Source organism: Perca fluviatilis, chromosome 2 (genome assembly GCF_010015445.1).
Source record: "Perca fluviatilis chromosome 2, GENO_Pfluv_1.0, whole genome shotgun sequence".
Taxonomy (NCBI): Eukaryota; Metazoa; Chordata; class Actinopteri; order Perciformes; family Percidae; genus Perca; species Perca fluviatilis.
The window spans coordinates 41,773,683-41,794,658 of record NC_053113.1 but is presented as its reverse complement, the minus strand read 5'-3'; the positions used below and the strand labels follow the sequence as shown (position 1 = coordinate 41,794,658).

At 39.9% G+C, this 20,976-nt stretch overlaps 1 protein-coding gene across 1 annotated transcript in view; it reads right to left on the bottom strand.

The window, feature by feature from the left end:
• Positions 1-11,880: 11,880 nt before the first annotated feature.
• The window catches only part of zmp:0000001236 (mastermind-like protein 2), a 44,891-nt gene continuing 35,795 nt past the window's right edge, over positions 11,881-20,976 (bottom strand). Inside the window, exons 2-5 of the mRNA XM_039786235.1 lie at positions 19,410-20,624; positions 13,659-13,823; positions 13,432-13,540; positions 11,881-13,340 (exon numbers count right to left, since the gene is read on the bottom strand). Coding sequence (XP_039642169.1) covers positions 12,496-13,340; positions 13,432-13,540; positions 13,659-13,823; positions 19,410-20,624 — 2,334 coding nt within the window. The 3' untranslated portion in view covers positions 11,881-12,495. The remainder of the gene's footprint in view (positions 13,341-13,431; positions 13,541-13,658; positions 13,824-19,409; positions 20,625-20,976) is intronic.

Below are 20,976 nucleotides of genomic sequence, written 5' to 3'. Positions count from 1 at the left end.
TTAACCAAAAAAAAGGCAGATATTTTGGCTAAACAGACACTACAGCTCTTTGATCAATTCAATCTTGTGGCAGCATACAGTACACAAGAGTTACAATGTTTGAAAAAAAAAATTTCAAAATGGTCTTCCTAAGGAGGGAGTGGAACCCCTCTGTGCGATGCTGTGTGTTGAGATGAGGGGTTTAGAGACTACAGCTGGGACAAGTTAAAGCAGGTTTTAAAGAGTCACGTCGAGGGGTAGTGTAGAAGGCCAGGGTTTGACTGACCGCGGTGAGTTACGCGGATTGTTGAATATTTTTTGTGTGTGAAGTAATTAAGAAACAATCAGTTATTATCTCAAGTCAGGAATTGTCGTGGCAGATTCCAAAGATGTTTTTGTAATGACGCTAACACTTATTTTTTGCTTCCATTTTCCCCGAGTCCAGAAAACGGTTTGATTTGTCAATCGGCCTCTGTATGAACACACTGTATAAGCTAATGAGGAAATGATGTAGGTTTAAAGTGTTAACGGACATGTCTGAATAGGTCTAGCTGAAAGATTCTTTTTTAATTTTTTAGACGAGACGGTTGTTTATGAGTGACTAACCCGGAGATTTTAAGGATGAGGTTTCAGAACAGAGAAGCAAGTGATTCACATGTTTACATTATCTCGGAGTTAAAAACTGCTTCAGCCACAGTGGAGACAACACCCTGACAATTCTCTCATAATCCCATTATTTTCATGTTTACACCATGACTGCAGGAACTGCATGCCCCTGGTTGAGGCCTCGCATGGTGTCACACTGATTCTGTTGCCAAACAATACTTCATCGGTAGCATTAATAACTTGATGGAACAATGATTTTCTCTTTCGTAGATCAGAGATCATGAACAATTTTTTATTTTTTTTTTATTCTGTGTGAAAAACCTGTTTTTAGTTTTGATTTTATTGATCATTTAAATCATGTGTTGTTGGATTTACGGTGGAAAAACAGTGTTGGTGAGAACAATGCAACTAAAAAAACGAGTGGTACACTACAGTGCTTGTATTGCACGGCGACAGACTTTATTTTGATGCAATGACGCATTTTGTCACACAAACCTGATTTTATGCTTACTTAGTGTGTAATTGTCAGAGCGTATTAGCTGTCGACTGTCATTTTAACAGTAGAACTAATCACACAAGTTAAAGGATTTTTGTATTTAGAGTTTTCTAAATGCACATGAAATGAATTTATATTCAGTAATGATCTGTTTTTTTTTTTTTTTATAGATATGTGCATGTGTTTTAGAACAATAAATTCTGTTACATTATATCTTGCTTCATATGATACTTTGAAATTGGCCTGAAATAAAGTATATACTTTGTGGTAATATTTGCCTTGTGTGGTATTTCATCATTTGTAATTTCAATAATCTAAATATACGTACATAGGATATTCTTGTCTGTACCTACCCTATAGGCTTTTATTGTGCTCACGGTGATCTCGTAAAATAGCTGGTTCTCATTTTTACATTAAATGTATGACCTAGATTTAATAGAATAACCCTGAAACTTCTGAAATAATGCTAATCTACACCCTTAAATGGTGCATATGCAGATGCAAACATATAGCATAAGCAAATTAACAATAGTATTAGTCGATGCAGTATGTTGTCTTTAGCTGTGACCACCATGACGAGAAAAGTGAAGAATATTTTTCTATCTAGTCCATTTATGACGTTTTATTTTGAAATTATTCACCAGAAGTGCTTCTCATGTGTTGCAGTTCCTCACTGTGACCACTAGGTGGCAGTAAACATTATTCCAAATCAGTGATGGAAAGTAACCAATTATGTATATTCGAGTACTGTTCTTGAGTACAATTATGAGGTAATTTCAATTTACTTGATTATTTTACTTTTTTTACTTTTTTCTTGTACTCCACTAATTAATCCACTCCTCTAATCAGAGTTTTTTACAAACAAAATGTATGATGAATTTATAAAATATGAAACTGTGCTGAAGATTAAACTATCCAACATGAAGTAGTTCAAATGTATTTTAATAATTAATACTACACTAACACATTGTGACATTTTTATGATGTTTACTATGACTTTTAAGTCTTACTATACTGTAACTTTTTATTCCCTTTTTTTCAACATACTATTCTATAACTTCTTTCAACGTTCTATGCTATGACTTCATTCAAAATAATATACTATGACTTTTATTTCTTCATATTATACTATGACTTTTTTCAATATACTATATTAGGAGTTTTATCTTTTATTTTGTCATACTGAAATGTCTATGTTAAAAATAGTCATAGTATAGTATGTTGAAACAAGTCATAGTATATTATTTCGAAAAAATATTCTAAAAAAGTCATAGTTTAGTATGTCAAAAAAAGTGATAAAAATCAAAGTATAGTATGTTGAAAAAAGTCATAGTATAGTGTGTCGAAAAAATGTATAAAAAGTCATGGTATATATGAAGAAAAAGTGATAAAAAGGCATGGCATAGTATGAAGAAAAAAGTCCTAGTATAGTATGTCGAAAAAAATGATAGAAATCATCATCATCATCATGTTGAAAAAGGTTTTAGTCTAAATCAGAATACTTTATTGATCCCCTCAGGGAAATTATTTAGTTGCAGTTGCTCACAGTCACATTCAAGGTAAAATAAGAGTAAGAAAAGAGCAAGTCAATAAGTGTATGCAGTAAATAAGCAACATATCTTCAATAAGACATACATAAAAATGTTAAGTATTTACAGACATGAATGAAAACGTTAAGTAGAAGTAAGTGAGATTAGTTTTTTTCAATGGATTGTACAAATTCTATTGTAGTGCAGTGTACAGTACGACTAAAAGTAGCAGCAGTGAATAAATAAATAACACTTTTGTTCATGTAGCTGATAACTATTGCAGGACGTTTGGTACATTATTGTCCAAGAATATTGAGATGTGATGATGCGTGCTGTTTTAAATCTAAGCATGTGACACTCAGAGGGAGGAGTTATATGGTTTGATGGCCACAGGCATGAACGACTTCCTGTGGCACTCTGTGGTGCATCATGGGTGTCTGAGTTTGTCGCTGAAGGTGCTCCTCAGACTGACCATTGTATTGTGGAGTGGGTGGGAGGAGTTGTCCAGGATGGACTGTACTTTGGACAGCATCCTCCTCTCTGACACAGTTTTAAGTAATCCGGTTCCCCACCGACAACATCACTGGCCTTCTGTATTAGTTTGGTGAGTCTGTTGGTGTCTGCCACTCTCAGCCTGCTGCCCCAGCATGCAACAGCATACAGGAGAGCACTAGCCACCACAGACTCATAAAACATCCTCAGCATCTTCTGACAGATGTTGAAGGACCTTAGCCTCCTCAAAAAATAGAGGCGACTCTGGCCCTTCCTGTAAAAAACTCCAGAGTTTTTAATCCAGTCCAGTTTATTGTCTATGTGTACTCCCAGGTATTTGTAGTCCTCCACTATGCCCACACTGAAACCTTGGATGGAGACAGGGGTCACCGGTGCCTGCTTCCTTCTCAAGTCCACTACCAGCTCCTTCATCTTTGTCCCATTGAGCTGCAAATAATTGTCCTCGCACCATGTGACACCACAGTCCTGCACCCAGCCTCCTCGCCATCACTGATACATCCCACTAACGCATAGTCATCAGAAAACTTCTGAAGATGACAGGGCTCTGGCTGGTAGCTGAAGTCTGTGGTTTAGACAGCGAAGAGGAACGGAGAGAGGACGGTCCCCTGCGGGGCCCTGGTGTTGAAAGAGTCATAGTATAGTATGTCGAAACAAAGTCATGGTATAGTATGTCGAAAAACTAATAGTATAGAATGTCGAAAAAAGTCATAAAAAAGTCATAGTGATGGTAAAATGAAGCTTCGTGAACCACTGTCTTTATTTTCTGAGCTCACTAGATGGCGCTCTCCATTCAACAAAGGGTTGAAAACACACTGAATTGCCATTCCTTTAACCTTTTTCTTTGAACAGAGAGCGCCATCTAGTGAGCTCAGAAAATAAAGACTGGGGGATCCCGAGGCGTTCCCAGGCCAGGTTGGAGATATAATCCCTCCACCTAGTCCTGGGTCTTCCCCGAGGCCTCCTCCCAGATGGACGTGCCTGGAACACCTCCCTAGGGAGGCGCCCAGGGGGCATCCTTACCAGATGCATCTGGTAAGCCATAGTATAGTATGTCAAAAAAAGTCTTAAAAAAGTCAAAGAGAGTATAAAGAAAAAAGTCATGAAAAAAATGTGTATAGTATGTCGAAAAAAGTGATATTATAGTATGTTAAAACAAGTCATAGTACAGGTGACCTCTAGCTCACCCAGCAAGAGCATGCGCCCCATATAGGCTCAGGTCTTTGCAGAGGCCAGAGTTCGAATCTGACCTGCGGTCCTTTGCTGCGTGTCATCCCCCATCTCTCTCCCACCTTTCCTGTCACTCTGAAATAAAGGGAAAAAAGCCCCCAAAAAATAAATTCACAAAAAAAAGTCATAGTATAGTTTGTCGAAAAAAGTTAAGTTAAACATACATGTGGAAAGTCAATCCTTTGTATCTAAGGGTGGCTACCTTAGTGACTACATTACCTATTGGCCAGTAAGCCTATCATCAGTGGGGATTTATATTTGCTAATAATATGTTGGAATCATGTTAAGACTTTTTAATTTTTGAAAAAACTTTCAACAATTAACAATAATTTGGAAGCCCCCCTGCAGTGACTCTGAGGACCCCCTAGGAGTCCCGGGACCCCCTGTTGAAGATCCCTGGCATAGAGAGTTTGCATGAGGTAGGCAAAACCTTTGTCTTACCCTGGATAACATATGGCTTCTTCCAGAGTGTCCGACTTGGTAATGGATATGTCGTAGTATCAAGTACGATGTATGAGAGCTTTTAGGCAGAATGATCGGATTCTTCTGTTCCACTGGCATTGCAGTTTTGTTTATCCGACCTCCCACTCTCAAAATGCCATCATCGATGAATGGATCTAGTTTGTAGATGGGGCTTTTCGAACCAAGCGGTTTTCCTTTCTCCAGTTGAGTGAGTTCATAACTGAAGTATCGTCTAAACTCAAAGCAAATGATAGAATTTTCTGCTTCTTTCCTTTCTTCCACAGATAGATCTTGCTTCTTTAAAAGGTTTCATTCTTTCCTGATACTGTCCAGACCCATCTTTCAGGCAAGTTTTCCTTCTTTGACTCAGCAGTCAAAGTGGTTTTCTCATTTTCAATATCCAAGCCGTAGCCCTCTTCGAGCGGTTCCATGATGAGTAGTTCTCAATAAATGAACAAGTCGGGTCTTTGTTCTCAACACTTACACTGTTAACTGTGATACTCTTTTTTTTATTTTTTATTTTTTTTACCTCAGGATCATCTGGTGGGATTTCCACTGGACTTTGTGAAGTTTTTGGCCACTCCCTCTTCGTTTTTTTCCAAGAATTCAGGACCTTTTAGCCATCTTGATCTTAAGAAGGAATTCACATGCAAACCACGTGATGCATCATCAGCTGGACTGTCTCTTGAATTCACATGTTGGGTTGTGCGGGAGAGGTCATGGATTACTGCAATCCTGTTCGCCACAAATGTATGAAATCTTTTGGTTTGATTATGGATGTATTTCTCTTTTTTTTTCATTTGTATTTTATGTTTCGTGTTCAACGTACATATATTTCAATTATTCAGGTTTTATGACAAACGACATACATACATATACAAAGTATAGAGATAAAAGGATGAGATAAACAAACAAATATATAAATGAACCAACAAAAATTACATCATAATAACAAAACTATGAATAAAACAGGGAGAAATCACTTTCAATATAATGAAGAAGTACAGTCAGGCCATTCATCTGAGACATAGTTGTACCACTTCTGCCAGTGTTCAAGGAATGTTTCCATTTTTCGGTTAACATGAGCTGTAATCCGCTCCATTCTGTAGATTTCTATTACAATATCTCTCCATGAAACAATTGTTGGGTACTCTGGTAGTAGCCATTTTCTAGTAATAGCCTTTTTACTGGCCACCAGCATTGCATTTATCAAGTGTTTGTCCCCTTTTAGCCAACTTTGAGGTATATTTCCAAGATATAGAGTCTTAAAGTCCAAAGAAATGTCCCCACGGAATATGACTTGTAAAGCATTGTGTATCGCCTTCCAGAATTTGTTAATGCCGGGACAGTCCCAGAAGATATGGTAGTGATTTGCGCTTTGATATCCACACTTTCTCCAGCAAACCGGGATGTTATGGCTATGATGAGAAGATTGAGATGGTGTAATAAAATATCTTATACTATTTTTCCAGTTAAACTCTCGCCAGCTCATTGAGCTGGTACATTTCCATTGGTTCTCACATATCAATGTCCATTCTTCCTCAGAAATATCTATCCCGGATTCATTTTCCCATTTTCTTTTAATATATGCTGTTGAATGGGTTTTAAGATCCATAAAGCATTTATAAATGGCTGATAGCACCCCTTTACTGAGATTTGACTTATACACTCTTTTAAACAGTTCTATGAGACTGGAATTAGCCTCTGTTACATTTTTAACCTTTTTGTCAACATAATGCCGTAACTGTAAATATCTAAAGAAATCCTGTTTCTCCAATAAATAATTGTCATGAATCATTTCAAAGCTAAACAATCTGTTTCCATTCATAATATTGCATAGAGCTGTTACTCCATTAGCTCTCCACTTCTTGAATCTGGTGTCCATTTGGTTCGGTGTGAAGTCTGAGTAATATCCACACCATTTACGAGACAGTAGATCTCCTTCTAGTTTATATTCTCTAATGATATTTTTCCACACCTTAAGAGTCAGTTTGACCCATTGGGTTATCAGAACTGTCTATAAAGTGTTGCAGTTTTGAATCAGCTATAATTGCTTGTATTGGAATGGGAAACAGGTTTTCTTCAATGTCTTTCCACTGTGCAGAATATGAAGGATTGCACCAGCATAGTATAGCTCTTGTCCGGGCAGCATAATAATATTCTTTAAGGGATGGCAAACCCCATCCTCCTTTCTCCTTCGCTAACTGCAGTGTTTTAAGACGAACCCTTGGTCTCTTGCCTTGCCACATGTATCTAGATAATATTTTGTCCCATTCATTTAGCTGGCTTAGGGGAACTTCTATTGGTAGGGTTTGGAATAGGTATAACAGTCTGGGTAATATATTCATTTTCACAGATTGTACTCTTGAGCTGAAACTAAAGAAAGGGATGAGGCTCCATCTTGTGATATCTTCTTTGATTTTTTGGTGTATAGGAGAGTAGTTATATTCTGATAGTTTTGAGAGATCTTTAGGAATAGTTATGCCCAGGTACTTAAAGGATTTTGTTTGCCATGTCCATGGGTATTTGTCTTCCCATTCTGATGTTGGATTGTAATTATATGATAGCGCTTGGGTTTTACCCACATTGACCTTGTATCCAGATAATCGTCCATAAGTCTTCAGTGCCAGCATCAACTGAGGCAGAGATTGTGTTGGTTGGCTAAGGAAACCTAGTACATCATCTGCGTAGCAAGCTAGTTTATGCTCCCTTCCCGCAATGTGGATGCCTCTTATTTCTCTGTTTTGTCTTAAATATTGGATAAGTGGTTCAAGAAAAAGTGCAAACAATAATGGTGAACATGCACAACCCTGTCTTGTACCCCTTTCCAGGATAAATTTATTTGATAAATAACCATTGACCTTGACCCTGGCAGTAGGATTATTGTATAATGCTTGTATAGTTTTAACAATACCGGCATGGAAACCGAATCGGTGTAGAACTCTGTAAAGAAAATCCCAATTGACAGAGTCAAAAGCCTTCTCGGCATCCAAACTACTTATTATTGCTTCCATTTAGTTTTTCATAATATGACTCATAACATGCAAGGTCCTTCGTATATTGTCCTGTGTTTGACGTTGGAGTATGAAACCCATCTGATCGTCGTGGATCAATTTAGTCATAAACTTTTCAAGTCTTCTGGCCATAATAGAAGTGAACATCCTATAGTCTATATTTAGAACAGACATTGGTCTGAATGATGCACACTCCGTTTTATCCTTGCCTTCCTTTGGAATGGCAGAAATAATGGCCTCATTCCAACTAGGAGTAGTGACGGTCAAGTGAAGCTTTGCGAACCACTGTCTTTATTTTCTGAGCTCACTAGATGGCGCTCTCTGTTCAAAGAAAAGGTTAAAGGAATGGCAATTCAGTTTGTTTTCAACCCTTTGTTGAACGGAGAGCGCCATCTAGTGAGCTCAGAAAATAAAGACAGTGGTTCACGAAGCTTCATTTTACCATCACTAACTACGAGGTGTTTGTGCCTTTTCCAGGACCCAGTTCAGTGCAGGGAGTATGGTAGGGATCAATTCATTCCTAAACTCCTCGTAGCATTCAGCTGTATAACTATCAGAACCCGGCAATTTACCTACTTTAAGTCTGCTAATTGCCGCCTGTAGTTCGTTTTCTGTTAGCTTTGCCATTAGCTCTTGGTTTTGCTCTTCCGTAAGAGTGGGTAAATTCATGCCTCTCCATGCCAATATTTTCATTGATTTTGGGCCACTTTCATAATATCTCTGTTTCAGGTACATGAGGTTTCTTTTAATGTCTTGTGTGGTTAAGCTTCTAATTTCATTTCTGATTTTCTCAATTTCCTGAAATGTATTTCCATCTGAACAGGTCTTATGTTTCAATTCTAAATTTTTTAATTTTTGTTGCAGTTCCTCTAAAGCCTTTTTTCTTTGTCTTTTCTTATGTGTAGCTATCGCTATAATTTTCCCTCTTAAAACTGCCTTCATAGTATCCCATAATATATGAGGTGAGACCTCCTTATTATCATTAAATTCTAGGAAAACACTTATTTCTTTCCTGATGTCTTGTTTGAAACGAGGATCATTAAGTAGGCCAGAATTAAGTTTCCACACAGTATTTCGGGGTGTCAGGTCAAGGTCAACCGTTAGATATATAGGTGCATGGTCACTCAAATCAATTGTCCCAATATCACATGCATGTATTTTATCTTTGTCCCTTCCAAATGTTATGAAATAATCTATTCTTGTGTACATGGAGTGAGGAGCAGAGTAGTGGGTGTAAACTTCTTTGTGATAATAGTTCTCTCCATATATCAATAAGTCCCACATCCTTGAAAAGTGTGTTGACTTTTCTGTATAGAGATTTTGTTTCAGTTTTACCACTTGAGGAGTCAAGTTGTGGCTGTAGATGGATATTAAAATCACCCCCACATATTAGCAGGCCTTCTGTTTCTGTTATTATGATATCAATTATCTTCTGAAAAAAACCCATATCACTTCCTGGTGGTGCATAGATATTAAGTAAAGTTATTATATTTCCATCTATATTCCCTTTTATTAGAACATACCTACCTTCCTTATCTTTAATTTCAGATATTTTTTCAAAATTGATCTGTTTAGAGATAAGAATTGCTACTCCTCTCCTATTTCCTAGCTTATATGATGAAAAAAACAAGTTAGTAAAGCCCATTCTCTTCAGTTTTTCATGCTCCTTATCATTTAAGTGAACTTGTAAATATACCACATGTGCCCTCTCTTTCTTCATTTTTGTCAGAATATTTGAGCGTTTGATGGGATTTAGCAGCCCGTTAACATTATATGGAATTATCCTAACCTTGCCACCAGCCATAAACTATGCATATTTATGCTCAAACAAGTTTCAAGTAATTTACTCCCTAAAAAAAAGACAATAAAGAACACATTCCAGCAATAAAACAAAAAGCATAATAACAGAGATTCCAAGGCTGAGGTCTTACAATGACGATTATGGATGTATTTCAATACAGATGTGCTATTTGTCCAGAAAGTTGAGTCATGGAGTTTTAAGTGCAGTTCCTCTCTTAGCATCCGATCCACTTTTACAGACAGTGTAGCCGCTGCAAGCTCAAGTCTAGGTATTGTGATTTGCTTGAGAGGAGCTACTCTGGATTTTCCAAATACGAAGGCTATGTAGCCTAAAGATGTTGTCCTGATGTTGTCCTGATAATTTGTGAATCTAACATAGCTTGCTGTGCCATAGCCGGACTCACTTCCGTCACAAAAGTGATGAAGTTCAGCTGCCTTAACAGGGTCAAAGTATTCAGGTTTCATACACCTTTTTACCTGAAATCCACTCAGCTGATTCAGCCATCTCTACCAGGGCCTTTTAAGTTCATCTGAGATAACTTGATCCCATCCACCTTTTGACCTACACAGCTCCTGGAGGATTTGTTTGGCCTTTATGATAAAGGGGGATGGGATCAAACCCAATGGATCATAAATTGAGCTTACTGTGGAGAGAATACCTCTTCTTGTAGCAGGCCGACTCTTTACAGACACTTTAAAGGCAAAAGTGTCCAGTCAGTGTTCCATTGGATTCCATGAGCCCTCTCAATTGGGGTTTCTTCTTTCATCTTTTCTTTATCCAAATCCAGTTCCTTTACTTGTTTGGCTTTGTGATGCTCAGGAATAGTTGCCATGACTTCACAATTATTACTGATCCACTTGGTTGCAGGCGTCTGCAAGATATTTTGTGAGCTTAATGGCCTGGTCCACTGTTGCCACCAACTTGAGGCAATCATCAACATAAAAGCTGGATTTAATTGTGTTAATGACCTCCTTGTCATATTTATCCTGGTTGTCTTCAGCAGTTTGGGGCAGGGCAAAGTTAGCGATGCTCGGAGATGACACAGCACCAAAAAGGTGGACTTTCATTCTGTAGACCTCAAATGGTTGGCTGATATCGCCATTGGGCCACCACAAAATATATATTTGTATATATATTATATTTGTGTCATGGTGACTCAGTGGTTAGCACTGCTCCAACTAGCACCAGCAAATAGGCACTGCAGGATCTGACCTGGTTTGATCCCCAGTCCAGGCTGGGCCTTTTTGTATGGAGTTTGCATGTTCTTCTTGACTTTCTTCGACATACTACACCACAACTTACTATACTGTGATATTTTGACATAGTATACTATGACTTTGTATCACTTTTTCCAACATACTATGAGCTTTTTATATAATAGATAATAATCAGGGTAATGTAGTCTTTTATCAGATGTGGCTTACAAAAATGGAGGGCAAGCTGTATATTTATAATGTATGCAAACACTCATTTACAAAATATACAAAAATACGAACAAATGTAATATTCCCTTAACAATAACCTAAGTTTGTCTCTAGATCTCCATGTTTGTGTAATGCTCTGTTAAGGAACATTACACAAACTGTGTCACAAGTGCTCTGCAACCAATAAATAACATAATGACGCCACCGTTTCAAACCTTTTACCTGTTTTTGGATGTGAAAGATAATGAGGTTTTATTTCATGTTTGGTTCAAGGAGATTGGATCTGAAAAGAACATTCTGCGACAACACGTGGCAGTACATTAGCCCACTTTGTATTTGACTGGAACATGGAAAGATAAATTCATATATTTTGAGATATTCAGTGCACTTCTCTACAAACCTTCTGAAAGGGAATGGAATGGACCATTATTTACAGTTTGCTGTTACTCAACCAGACAACAAATGTCCACATGGATTATGTTTCAACCTCATGAGCCATTGGATTACAGCTATTAGCAGTTTCTACTGTTGAAACTCATTAAATGTCCTTCATGCGAGAGGTAGGCAGTGCCAAACATTTGTTTTATAAGCTTATGATGTTTAACTATCATTGAGAGTTAAAGCAAATTGTCACCGATATGTATAGATGTCCATATTGGTATCATGACATAATTTTTTGTTTATTAACTTAGAAACAAATCAGAGCTATTTGCATTATAACTTTTAACTATATTTCAATAATATAGTATAAGCCACAGAGATCAGGCAAAACAAAGCACCTATTCAAGAAGAAAACAAAAACCTCACTTTTTATTTATTCATTTTTTCAAATCATTTTATTAATTACATGTATTATAATGTCTCATTACTATCCCAATAGTTATTAAATACCACATGAAAAAAGAATGGTTACATTACTTAAATTGCATCAAAAACTACCACAGATGAAAACACTTAAAACAATAAGTGAGAAAACATTTGTTGTGGCAAGATTCTCTGTGTATGGTAGCAAAACATCTGATTGTAAATACCGTGTCATGCTAAATAGTGGATGCAGATTTAGAAACTTAACTTGGAATACCAAGATGAACTTGAAAGCAACACAGCAATGTTTTCTTTTCACAGTGTGAATTTGGTATTGTATCCTATAAGACAGCACTACAGCATGAGTATGACAAACAGACCACAAAAGAAGTAACTGCAAAGAAAAGTAATTTCTTGGCCAATATACCAGGAATAGAATATGCAGAGTACTAAGGACAGAACACAAATTCAGTTCACAGTAAATACAATACAAAACAATACAGTATACTTGGATAACAAATAATATGAGTTTATAAAATTCCATTTTAACATTATTTACAAATGTTACCCCTTGCACCTTACATCCATAACCTCTATACTTTAAGTTGTGGGTTGATTTTTAGCCATCTGTGACCCAAATTCAAGAGTGACTGCCCAGAATCTCATCCAAATTTATATCTTTCATCCAATCATCATTCCCAGAGCCCGACTTGAGGAGAGAGTCTATGAAGTCTGAGTCTGTGTTGATCCCTGGAACTGTGTTGTCTCCCTCGGGGAGGAAGTCAAAGGTCAGTCGGTTGGCCCGGTTATTCTGGTAGCTGCTCGAGCTGGGACTGGGCTCTGCAAAGTTGCCTGCTGGTACCCTCTGTTCAGGAGAGGCCTGGTTCAGGTTTCCCACTGCTGATGGAGACCCCATCATTGGCTGGCCTGGCCGTGGGCCTGTGTCTCTCATCGAAGGGTTAAGAGGGAGCATCCCAATGTCTGGTGCTACCTGGTTGGGAGGGCCAATATGCCTCTGTTGGTACGGATGGTTTGGCATGTCCAGCTGCGCCCCCTGAGACTGTAGAGGATTGAGTAGCCCCCTAACACCAAGTCCAGTTGTCACTTGCTTGTTGGCTGAGCCCCAGCTCATGTTGACATTTTTCATCAAGCCTCCGAGAGTCTGTCCTGGGACCCCTGAGGAATGCAGGTCAGCTGTCGTTCTTGTGTGTTGTACACCTGCTACATTGTTAATCCCAAAAGAATTCCCATGCATGCTCGGCCCCAGGAACCTAGCTTTATTTTGATTTAGTCCAATTCGATTCTGATTGTTATGCTGCTGGAATGGGCCAATACAAGAACTCGGACGGCAATCAGTCCCGATACCAAATCTGCGATCCGATGGTGAAGGAATCATCTTTGGACCAGACCCACTGGGGAGTTGACAAGGCATGGACTGGAGGTCATTCTCAGGGCCATTGCTGGAAGACTGGGACGAGTTTGGACCTAAAGAGATAGCAAGAAAACACCTCCGATTATAAGTATGGTCACTCGTCAGCATGTAAAGCATTTCTGACTTCTCAGAACTGTACAGTACCTGTAAAGATGTTTCCTTGCTGAACTCCCACCATACTTCTCGACTGCTTGTAATCAGGCGGCGGTCTTGTGAGATGGCGATTGAACTGATCATGTGCATTGTCTTTGTCCTGAAAAAGGAAAGACAAAGTTGGGAATACTGGTTATGCGATTGATCAATTCTACCAAATTCTCACACTGAACTGCTTATTAATTAGCGAAAGCTGTATGATGTAATATGCAGCTTACTGAATTGCTAATGGTGTGCTGTTGTTGATTAAGCTGTCTCGGCATGGCCTGACTTTTGGCTGGGCCTTTCTGCTGGTTGTTGGGTGCTGGGGCCCGTGGCTGGGACTGGGCTGACAGGACTCCTAAGCTTCCATTGGTGGGGAGCCTCGGACCAGGAGGAACACCCTTAGAAAAAGAGACATATGATGGTAAAACATTAATGTAAGTGGACTTACTTTTTCATTTTCAAAGACGTCTTTTTGTCTCTTCTCTGATTAATGCCTACTGTAAAGATGGGAGCCAAGGGAAAGCTGTTGAGGTAAAAAAAATAAAAATAATGCAATAATATCAATTGACCGCTAGAGGGCGAAACTCTACAAGACATTATAGATCTGTTTCAAAGATGCTATTCAACCTCCAGAATGTGGTCAAGGCTACTCCCTCTGCAGATGAAAAAGGAAGACTTGGAGAGAGGCCTTTTTTTGGAGGGGGGAGTGCAAGCCCTCCTCAAGGCCTGCTTCTCCCTTGATAATTGTGTCTAAAGAGAGTGGAAAGAATCCCTGAGACAGCAGGAAATGTGTGCCAATGGGGAGTTAAGCGCCAGCACCATGACTACCTCCATTTAATAAGCTCTCCTTTACTGATCACTGTGTTGTGTTTGGCAGGGAGGAATTCTATCCACTAGAAACCCATTTGGCTCCTGACACTATCACACTGATTAAAATGTTGTAGTCGGCAGCACTCAAACCAAATTGAAATAGCCAAACTAGCTTTTGGTTTGACGTCTTGTCCTGACCGTATGCTTTTGCGGATAAGCTTTCACCACCACGGGTGTATGAGAGGTTATATGTCCTTGTAATGCATATTTCTTAGCTTATTTAGGCAGCATGTGCAGACCATCCAAGAGCTCCGAGTAATACCTATATTTCTTGTGGACACAAAGACACTCTCACTATGCTCAAGATTCAACCAAGTGTAAGCATTTGTCATAAGGGAGGTTAATGTGCACAAAATCCAAGTCAACACACGCTGTGTATACAATGTCAGTCATTGTGTTGACTTAAAATGTTTCCCAGGGTGAAATGGATTAGAAATCCAACAGTGCATTTAGCAGAAGCTATTACTTAGAGGACAGATTCTTTGCAGAGGATGAATCTCTACAGGGTGGTGACTTTGTGGACCCAGAGAGAAAAAAAAAACAGAAAATAGAGAGGGAAGTGTGTGTGTGTGTGTGTGTGTGTGTGTGTGTGTGTGTGTGTGTGTGTGTGTGTGTGTGTGTGTGTGTGTGTGTGTGTGTGTATGTGTGTGATAATGAATGGGGCTGAAATTTGGAGAACTAACGAGACAGGGTTGGAGAAGGAGGGAAGTTGAAACTCATCAGGAGTCACAAGTCATTTCACATGAGCTAATATTCGCCTTCTCGCCGACTTCAACCCACACAGCAAACCAAGCATGGCAACAGTGTTTTCTCCTGTTACGCCAGAAAGCAGTCACTGGCTTTTGATTCACTGTATCCAGTTATCGAGACTGTGAGAAATTGTGACCATCACAGACATTTTCCCTGTAGAGGTACACTGGAGAGGGCTTATTCCATCTTTGTTGTAAGAAAAAACCCAATGAGGGGTGTTTTAGCATGTACAACTGAGTAATCCTTCCTGTCATCCCGATGTGTCATGAAGCTGTTTTCCATGCCCCCCGCCCCCCCTCTCTCATTCTTCACAAGCTTGTTGTTAATGAATACCACATGTGGCCCAGGCCTCAGAGAAGGAGCGGAGTGATTTAGTCCCCCATCCTGCGGCAGTGCAGGCAGCTGACAGCGATCCAGGCCCAGCCTTCCCGGCTCTCACACTGCACTTCCTCCAGTCTGGACTCAGGACACTGTCCCTGGGGAGTGCCTCGGCATCTGGACTTGGCTGCGGCTCCCTTTCCCAGGAAACAAGTACTCCCTTCACAGCACTGGCGGAGTGACCTGGTAGGCTCAACCACAGTGGCCCCACTCTTATCCTAACTGAGGGATGTGGTGCCACAAGATCATCAACAAAAGTTGAGGAGTCATTATTTACTGCTAGCAAGCCTTTATTTTAAGTTGCAGTTGTAAGTTGGGATTCTGCATTTTCAGTAAGGAGAGCACTCTGTTCTGCAGAGAGCAAAGTACAAGCTCTTGTGTAGCATTTAAATGGAAATCTGTATTAGCTGAAGCGAATCGCTGGGATGATGAAATTGCTGCCAAATGTCTGTCTTCACTTGATCTAACAGCACTGTCTTATGCTGAGCAGAAGTGTAAGTTTGTCTGGATACGACTGTCTGTGAATCTGAATGTTAATGTTTAGGTATAATTAAAAATACAAGCATAGCGGTACTAACACTGTGTACCGCTAGAGGGATTGAAAGTCAAATATACAAAAAACTGTAAATTCTTTGTTATGACTCAACTTGTCGTGAATCATTTAGATGCTCCAAATTATAAATAGATACAATTAAATGTCTAAATCTATCAAGGACGCCTTTGAATAATCCCCATTGTGAAAAAGAATGTTAAAAATGTAATTAAGAGATGAGATAATAGCTCAAACACAGTGTTCTCAGTTTGTGCTCGAAACATGTAGTTTAAATATTCCTTTAAAATAGTCCTTTCTGTACGATGGCTGTATTGCATTTAGTTAGCAGGAAATGACATACTGTTTTTAATTGCGAGGAAACCAATAGTTTTCTACAGTGGCAAGAATTAGGAATCACTTTCATTTCCGACATAATACAGAACAAAGACCTGTAATACTTGTTACTACACCAGAATTCTGTTTTATTTTTCTATTTACACTGTCATGGAACCCTTTTATCTTAAATACAACATACAGCTCCACTACTGATGGGACTAGCTACATTTTGTCCTTGAAATAGCATTGGCAACCAACCACAGTAACTCAGGTTTCATAATGCCTTAGTGTCCTCTACTGTAAGATTCATACTTTGTGTGTGTGTGTGTGTGTATGTGTGTGTGTGTGTGTGTGACCTCATAGCTAGAGAGTTGCAGAGTGGTGGATTGGAATTTTGACATGTTTGACTCAGCAACCGATTATTAAACTGTAAGAAGCTTCAAACTCTCGCGTCTCTGGCTGTTTTAAAAAGGCTCCTCGGCTTCGCCGAGGGGGAGGAAGCCCACTGCTACTTGCTAGTGTTACACAGGGGATCAGGGCACTCTTGCAGGACCTTTATTTCTCTGCCATTACTAATTCAATTCACTGTGGGAAAAGGCTCCACTCTTTTCTCCTCTCTGTGAGCTGTCCCTTCCTCATTTGCTAGACTTTTAACCCTGTCAATGCAAAAGACACCAATATCTGGCTTTTTTCAACACTTATTTTAAAACTGTGGTGGCTCTTGTTTCTTCTTCTCAATTCTCAATATGTTTGCATATATCATTTGTTCAAACAAAGTGCACATTAAAACACAATGTCCTTGGGAAAGTTGTCTCACCAAGCCTGTACCCCTTCTACACCTGAGCACAGCTGCATGTCACATCAGCATTTTAAAGACCAAAGGTGACTGGGCTTTTACTTTACAGCAGCTTTTTAAAATAATTTATCAATATCCATTCAAGCTTTTTTCATTATTTGATAGCAGGCTCTTCTAAGCCTCTTCCCCTTATTTCTCCAAACTGTCATTTAATTTTTTTTTTAACTGCTTATGTTTTAATGTTCACAGCCACAAACTATTATTACTGATTATGATATTGATATTGAGATTGCTGATACTAATACTAATTCTGACATAACCAGTACATAATGGGTTAATATTTCACTGGAATTGTACCTTAACAAAATTAATTGACTTTTTTTTTTGATTGATTGACTTTTAATAAAAATTGTAATGATTGTGTGTATAGAAAATAGTCCTGAAATTCACTAAGTTTAAAAGGTTATGTATATTTCTGCCTCACACATTCATAGAAAACTTCTAATAACACAATTTTTTTTTAAAGTACTCATATTATGCTCATTTTCAGGTTCATAATTGTATTTAGAGGTTGCACCAGAATAGGTTTATGTGGTTTAATTTTCAGAAAACACCATCAATTTGTTGTACTGCACATTGCTGCAGCTCCTCTTTTCACCCTGTGTGTTGAGCTCTCCGTTTTAGCTACAGAGTGAGACATCTTACTTCTGTACCATCTTTGTTGGGAGTCGCACATGCGCAGTAAGTACTGCTAGCTGGTCAGTTGCAGAGCAAGAAGGAGTGCCACGCTAGCAGCTAGGTGAGCATTATAACGTGTTACAAAGTGACGAGTGTTTGTCTCTGAAGTAAAGGCTGGACTATAACAGAGCTGTTTGTGAACAGTGTTTTCTGTTGGAGATGGTAAGTCCCTTTGGGGCGGACTTTGGGCTTTTTCACTTTGTAAACCTAAAATGTGCACAAAAAGATATATAAGACAATAAAGCCAAAGCCAAGAAGCATAATATGAGCACTTTAAGGTAAGTTTTAAGACAACCCATGAACACGCACAGCCATAAGTCCTGTTTAGAGTGTAAATGTCTCTCTGGTACAGTATAGTGGTAAAACAGGTTCAGTTTTACCCGTATGGGACGTATTTGTCATCCTACCTTGTTTACTTCCACGCCTGTGTGACTCGCTCCCTCTCTCCCACCCTCTACCAGTCACTTAAGCACTTCCCTTGATCTGTAGAGCTCTCTTGTGTGGCTCGCATTATCATTTCACACAAAGACAGCTACAGATACTGTTAGAGCAAAAATGAAAGAAGGGGACGGTCTAAATCTCCCCAATCATAACAAATCAGTGATTCAACCCCCGGCACCAGGCTAAGCAGATTACTGTCATTTTCCACCACTTGTCCCTTGTAGCTAACAACCTCCAATTAGCAAATCCTGCTGTGCATATCTGTGCCCTGATGGGGAGCCACCATGACAAGCAGAGAAATTAGAAGTCCTGCATGTTAATCTACCATGCTCTGGCAATCTGTGTCATCATCAAAACACTTTCAGGGGAAATGCATATTCAAGGGAGTCACAACGGCAAAGGCACAGGCAGGCAGCTAGAACAATGCAAATAAAGTCCCGAAACACACAGCATTGCATTGTTGCTGTTTCAGACAGATTGATGAGGAAGACTAACTAGAGTGAGTTTGACTGCTGTGCATCATGCTACTATACCTTCAGTAGAAAGATGCTATTATTTACTTTGTATATAGGGTGTAACAGTCATTTAACGTCTGCTGAATAAATAAAAGCATACAAGAAATGTGTAATTAGTCAAAACTGTACATTTAAGTCATGGCACTTTATTGAGGCACTATTAGTCTGAATCAACAACAGCACATTTTCAGGATGATTGCCTCCGCCGGTAGCCCTCGCCTTCCGGTCTCTGTGTGTTACCGTTTTAAAACTACGTTCGATTTGGGAAACATAAACGTATGATAGTATACCACAGTATACTATCATACGTTTACGTTTCCCACATGTTGCGTGAAAACCTTGTAACTCCAATGGCATTGAGCTGACCATACATGTCATAATCACATAGCTACATGAAGGTAGATATATGTCACGTAAAGACCTTGCAGCTACAATTCTGGTGATCTTACATCACCAGTTGGATTCCATGCTCTTCTATATTTGTAAAAAGTATTGAGGTTTTAGATATGGTCAAAACTGCTCAGTCATCAACAAAAGCACATGGCCATTTTGTTCTCAAAACATAGGAGATACAAAGTTTTCACCTAAGAGCAATCCTGTGCAAAGTGATTTTGGACAAAGTCCTTACCTGTCGCTGTTGTGACAGTTTGAATGGCAGTCCTGCGGGAACCGGCTTGGGTTGCAGACAAAGAGCACCTGATGTGGAGATCTGCTGGTTCTGGAAGTGGAGAGCCGAATGTGGTTGATTCTGGCCGGTCGATGGTGACTGCTGCTGCTGCTGGCCTGAAGTCTTGTTCACTGAGCCTGTCATGATTGGCATCGGTTGGTTGGCAGAATGGGGGGCTTTGGGGCTGAAGTGCAACGTGGGCTTGGTGCTGAGAACCTTCATATCCAAATGATGGGAGCCATTGTGGCCATTTGACTTGAAGAGGCAGTTGTTGATCCCTTTACTCTGTGAGCCAATCCTCTGCTGGCTAAGTGGGGCCGGGCTGGAGACCTTGTCCTGGGGGAAGGCGCTGGTGGAGGAGTGGGTGCTCATGGCAGGAGCCCAGTTGGTCAATCCTGCAGGTGGCGTTTGATGGTGGTGATGGAGCAGAGAGGTCGGCTGCTGCTGGTTGGCTGCCATCTGCTTCAGCTGCTCTGCGTGGGATATTTCTGGCCAGCAGGGCAATGCTCTGGGGTGTCCTGCCTGAATGTTAGCTTTCTGCGACGTGGCGGTAGAAGACGTGCTGGTCAACGTGAAAGAGGGTCCGGCCGAGGCTGGTCGAAGCTGCGGCGAGCCACCATGAACCTGGCCAAAGTCTGGGGAGTGCTCCATCTTTATGGGCTTATCCATTGGGGAACACAGACTGGCAGCCGCTCCTGCTGAGCTCGGCCGGCCTAGATCCAAACCGAATGTATCATCCTGCTTCAGCATCTTCTCAAACTCCAGGTCGTTCAGCGTAGGCACTGTTTTTGTCAGCTCATCGAAAAGATCCTGGAGCTCTGGGTCAATCTGACCGCCGCCTTCGTCTTTGAAGTCGAAAATCATCTCTGCGTTTGACTGGCCACAAGACTGGACCTCAATGGGCTCTTTTTTCATTTCTTTCAGGGTCATGTTGAATATGTCTGAGCCCACTCCATGGGGCATCATGTAATTCTTCCTCTGCATGCCCATGGTCGAGGACCCTTGCAGAGAATGAGACTGTGTTAAGTTATGGTTGCAGGGCCCGTGTCCCAGACCACCAGTATCCACACGGACCCGCTTAAAGTCGGATCCAGAGAAACCACAGGAGAGCCCATTCTGCTTTGGTGCGTGTCCTGGTGCGTGTCCCTCAATCTTTCTTCGCAAAGATCCTTGAAGCTGCAAAACACAACAGAATGGGGATAAGAAACACTTCACACCTCACCTTCATTTCATTCGTTTATTATTTATAGGGTAAGTGTTTTTCAAAAAAAGACCTCCATGGTAATGCAGTCTGAATATCAGGAGAAGACTTACTCACAAGAAAACATTTCTATAACAAGAATTTAATTATTGCACTTGGTTCAAAAGCTGTCTTGTGATCCAATTTAAATTGTGGCGATAGTTCTGAGTATGGGTGCATTACATTTACATGCAGCTCAAAGTATCACTATGTAAATTAATTCGATTTTACAGTTCGCTCCAGGGCCTGTAGATGCTGCACACTCGACCAGCTTGTGGAATTTAGGAT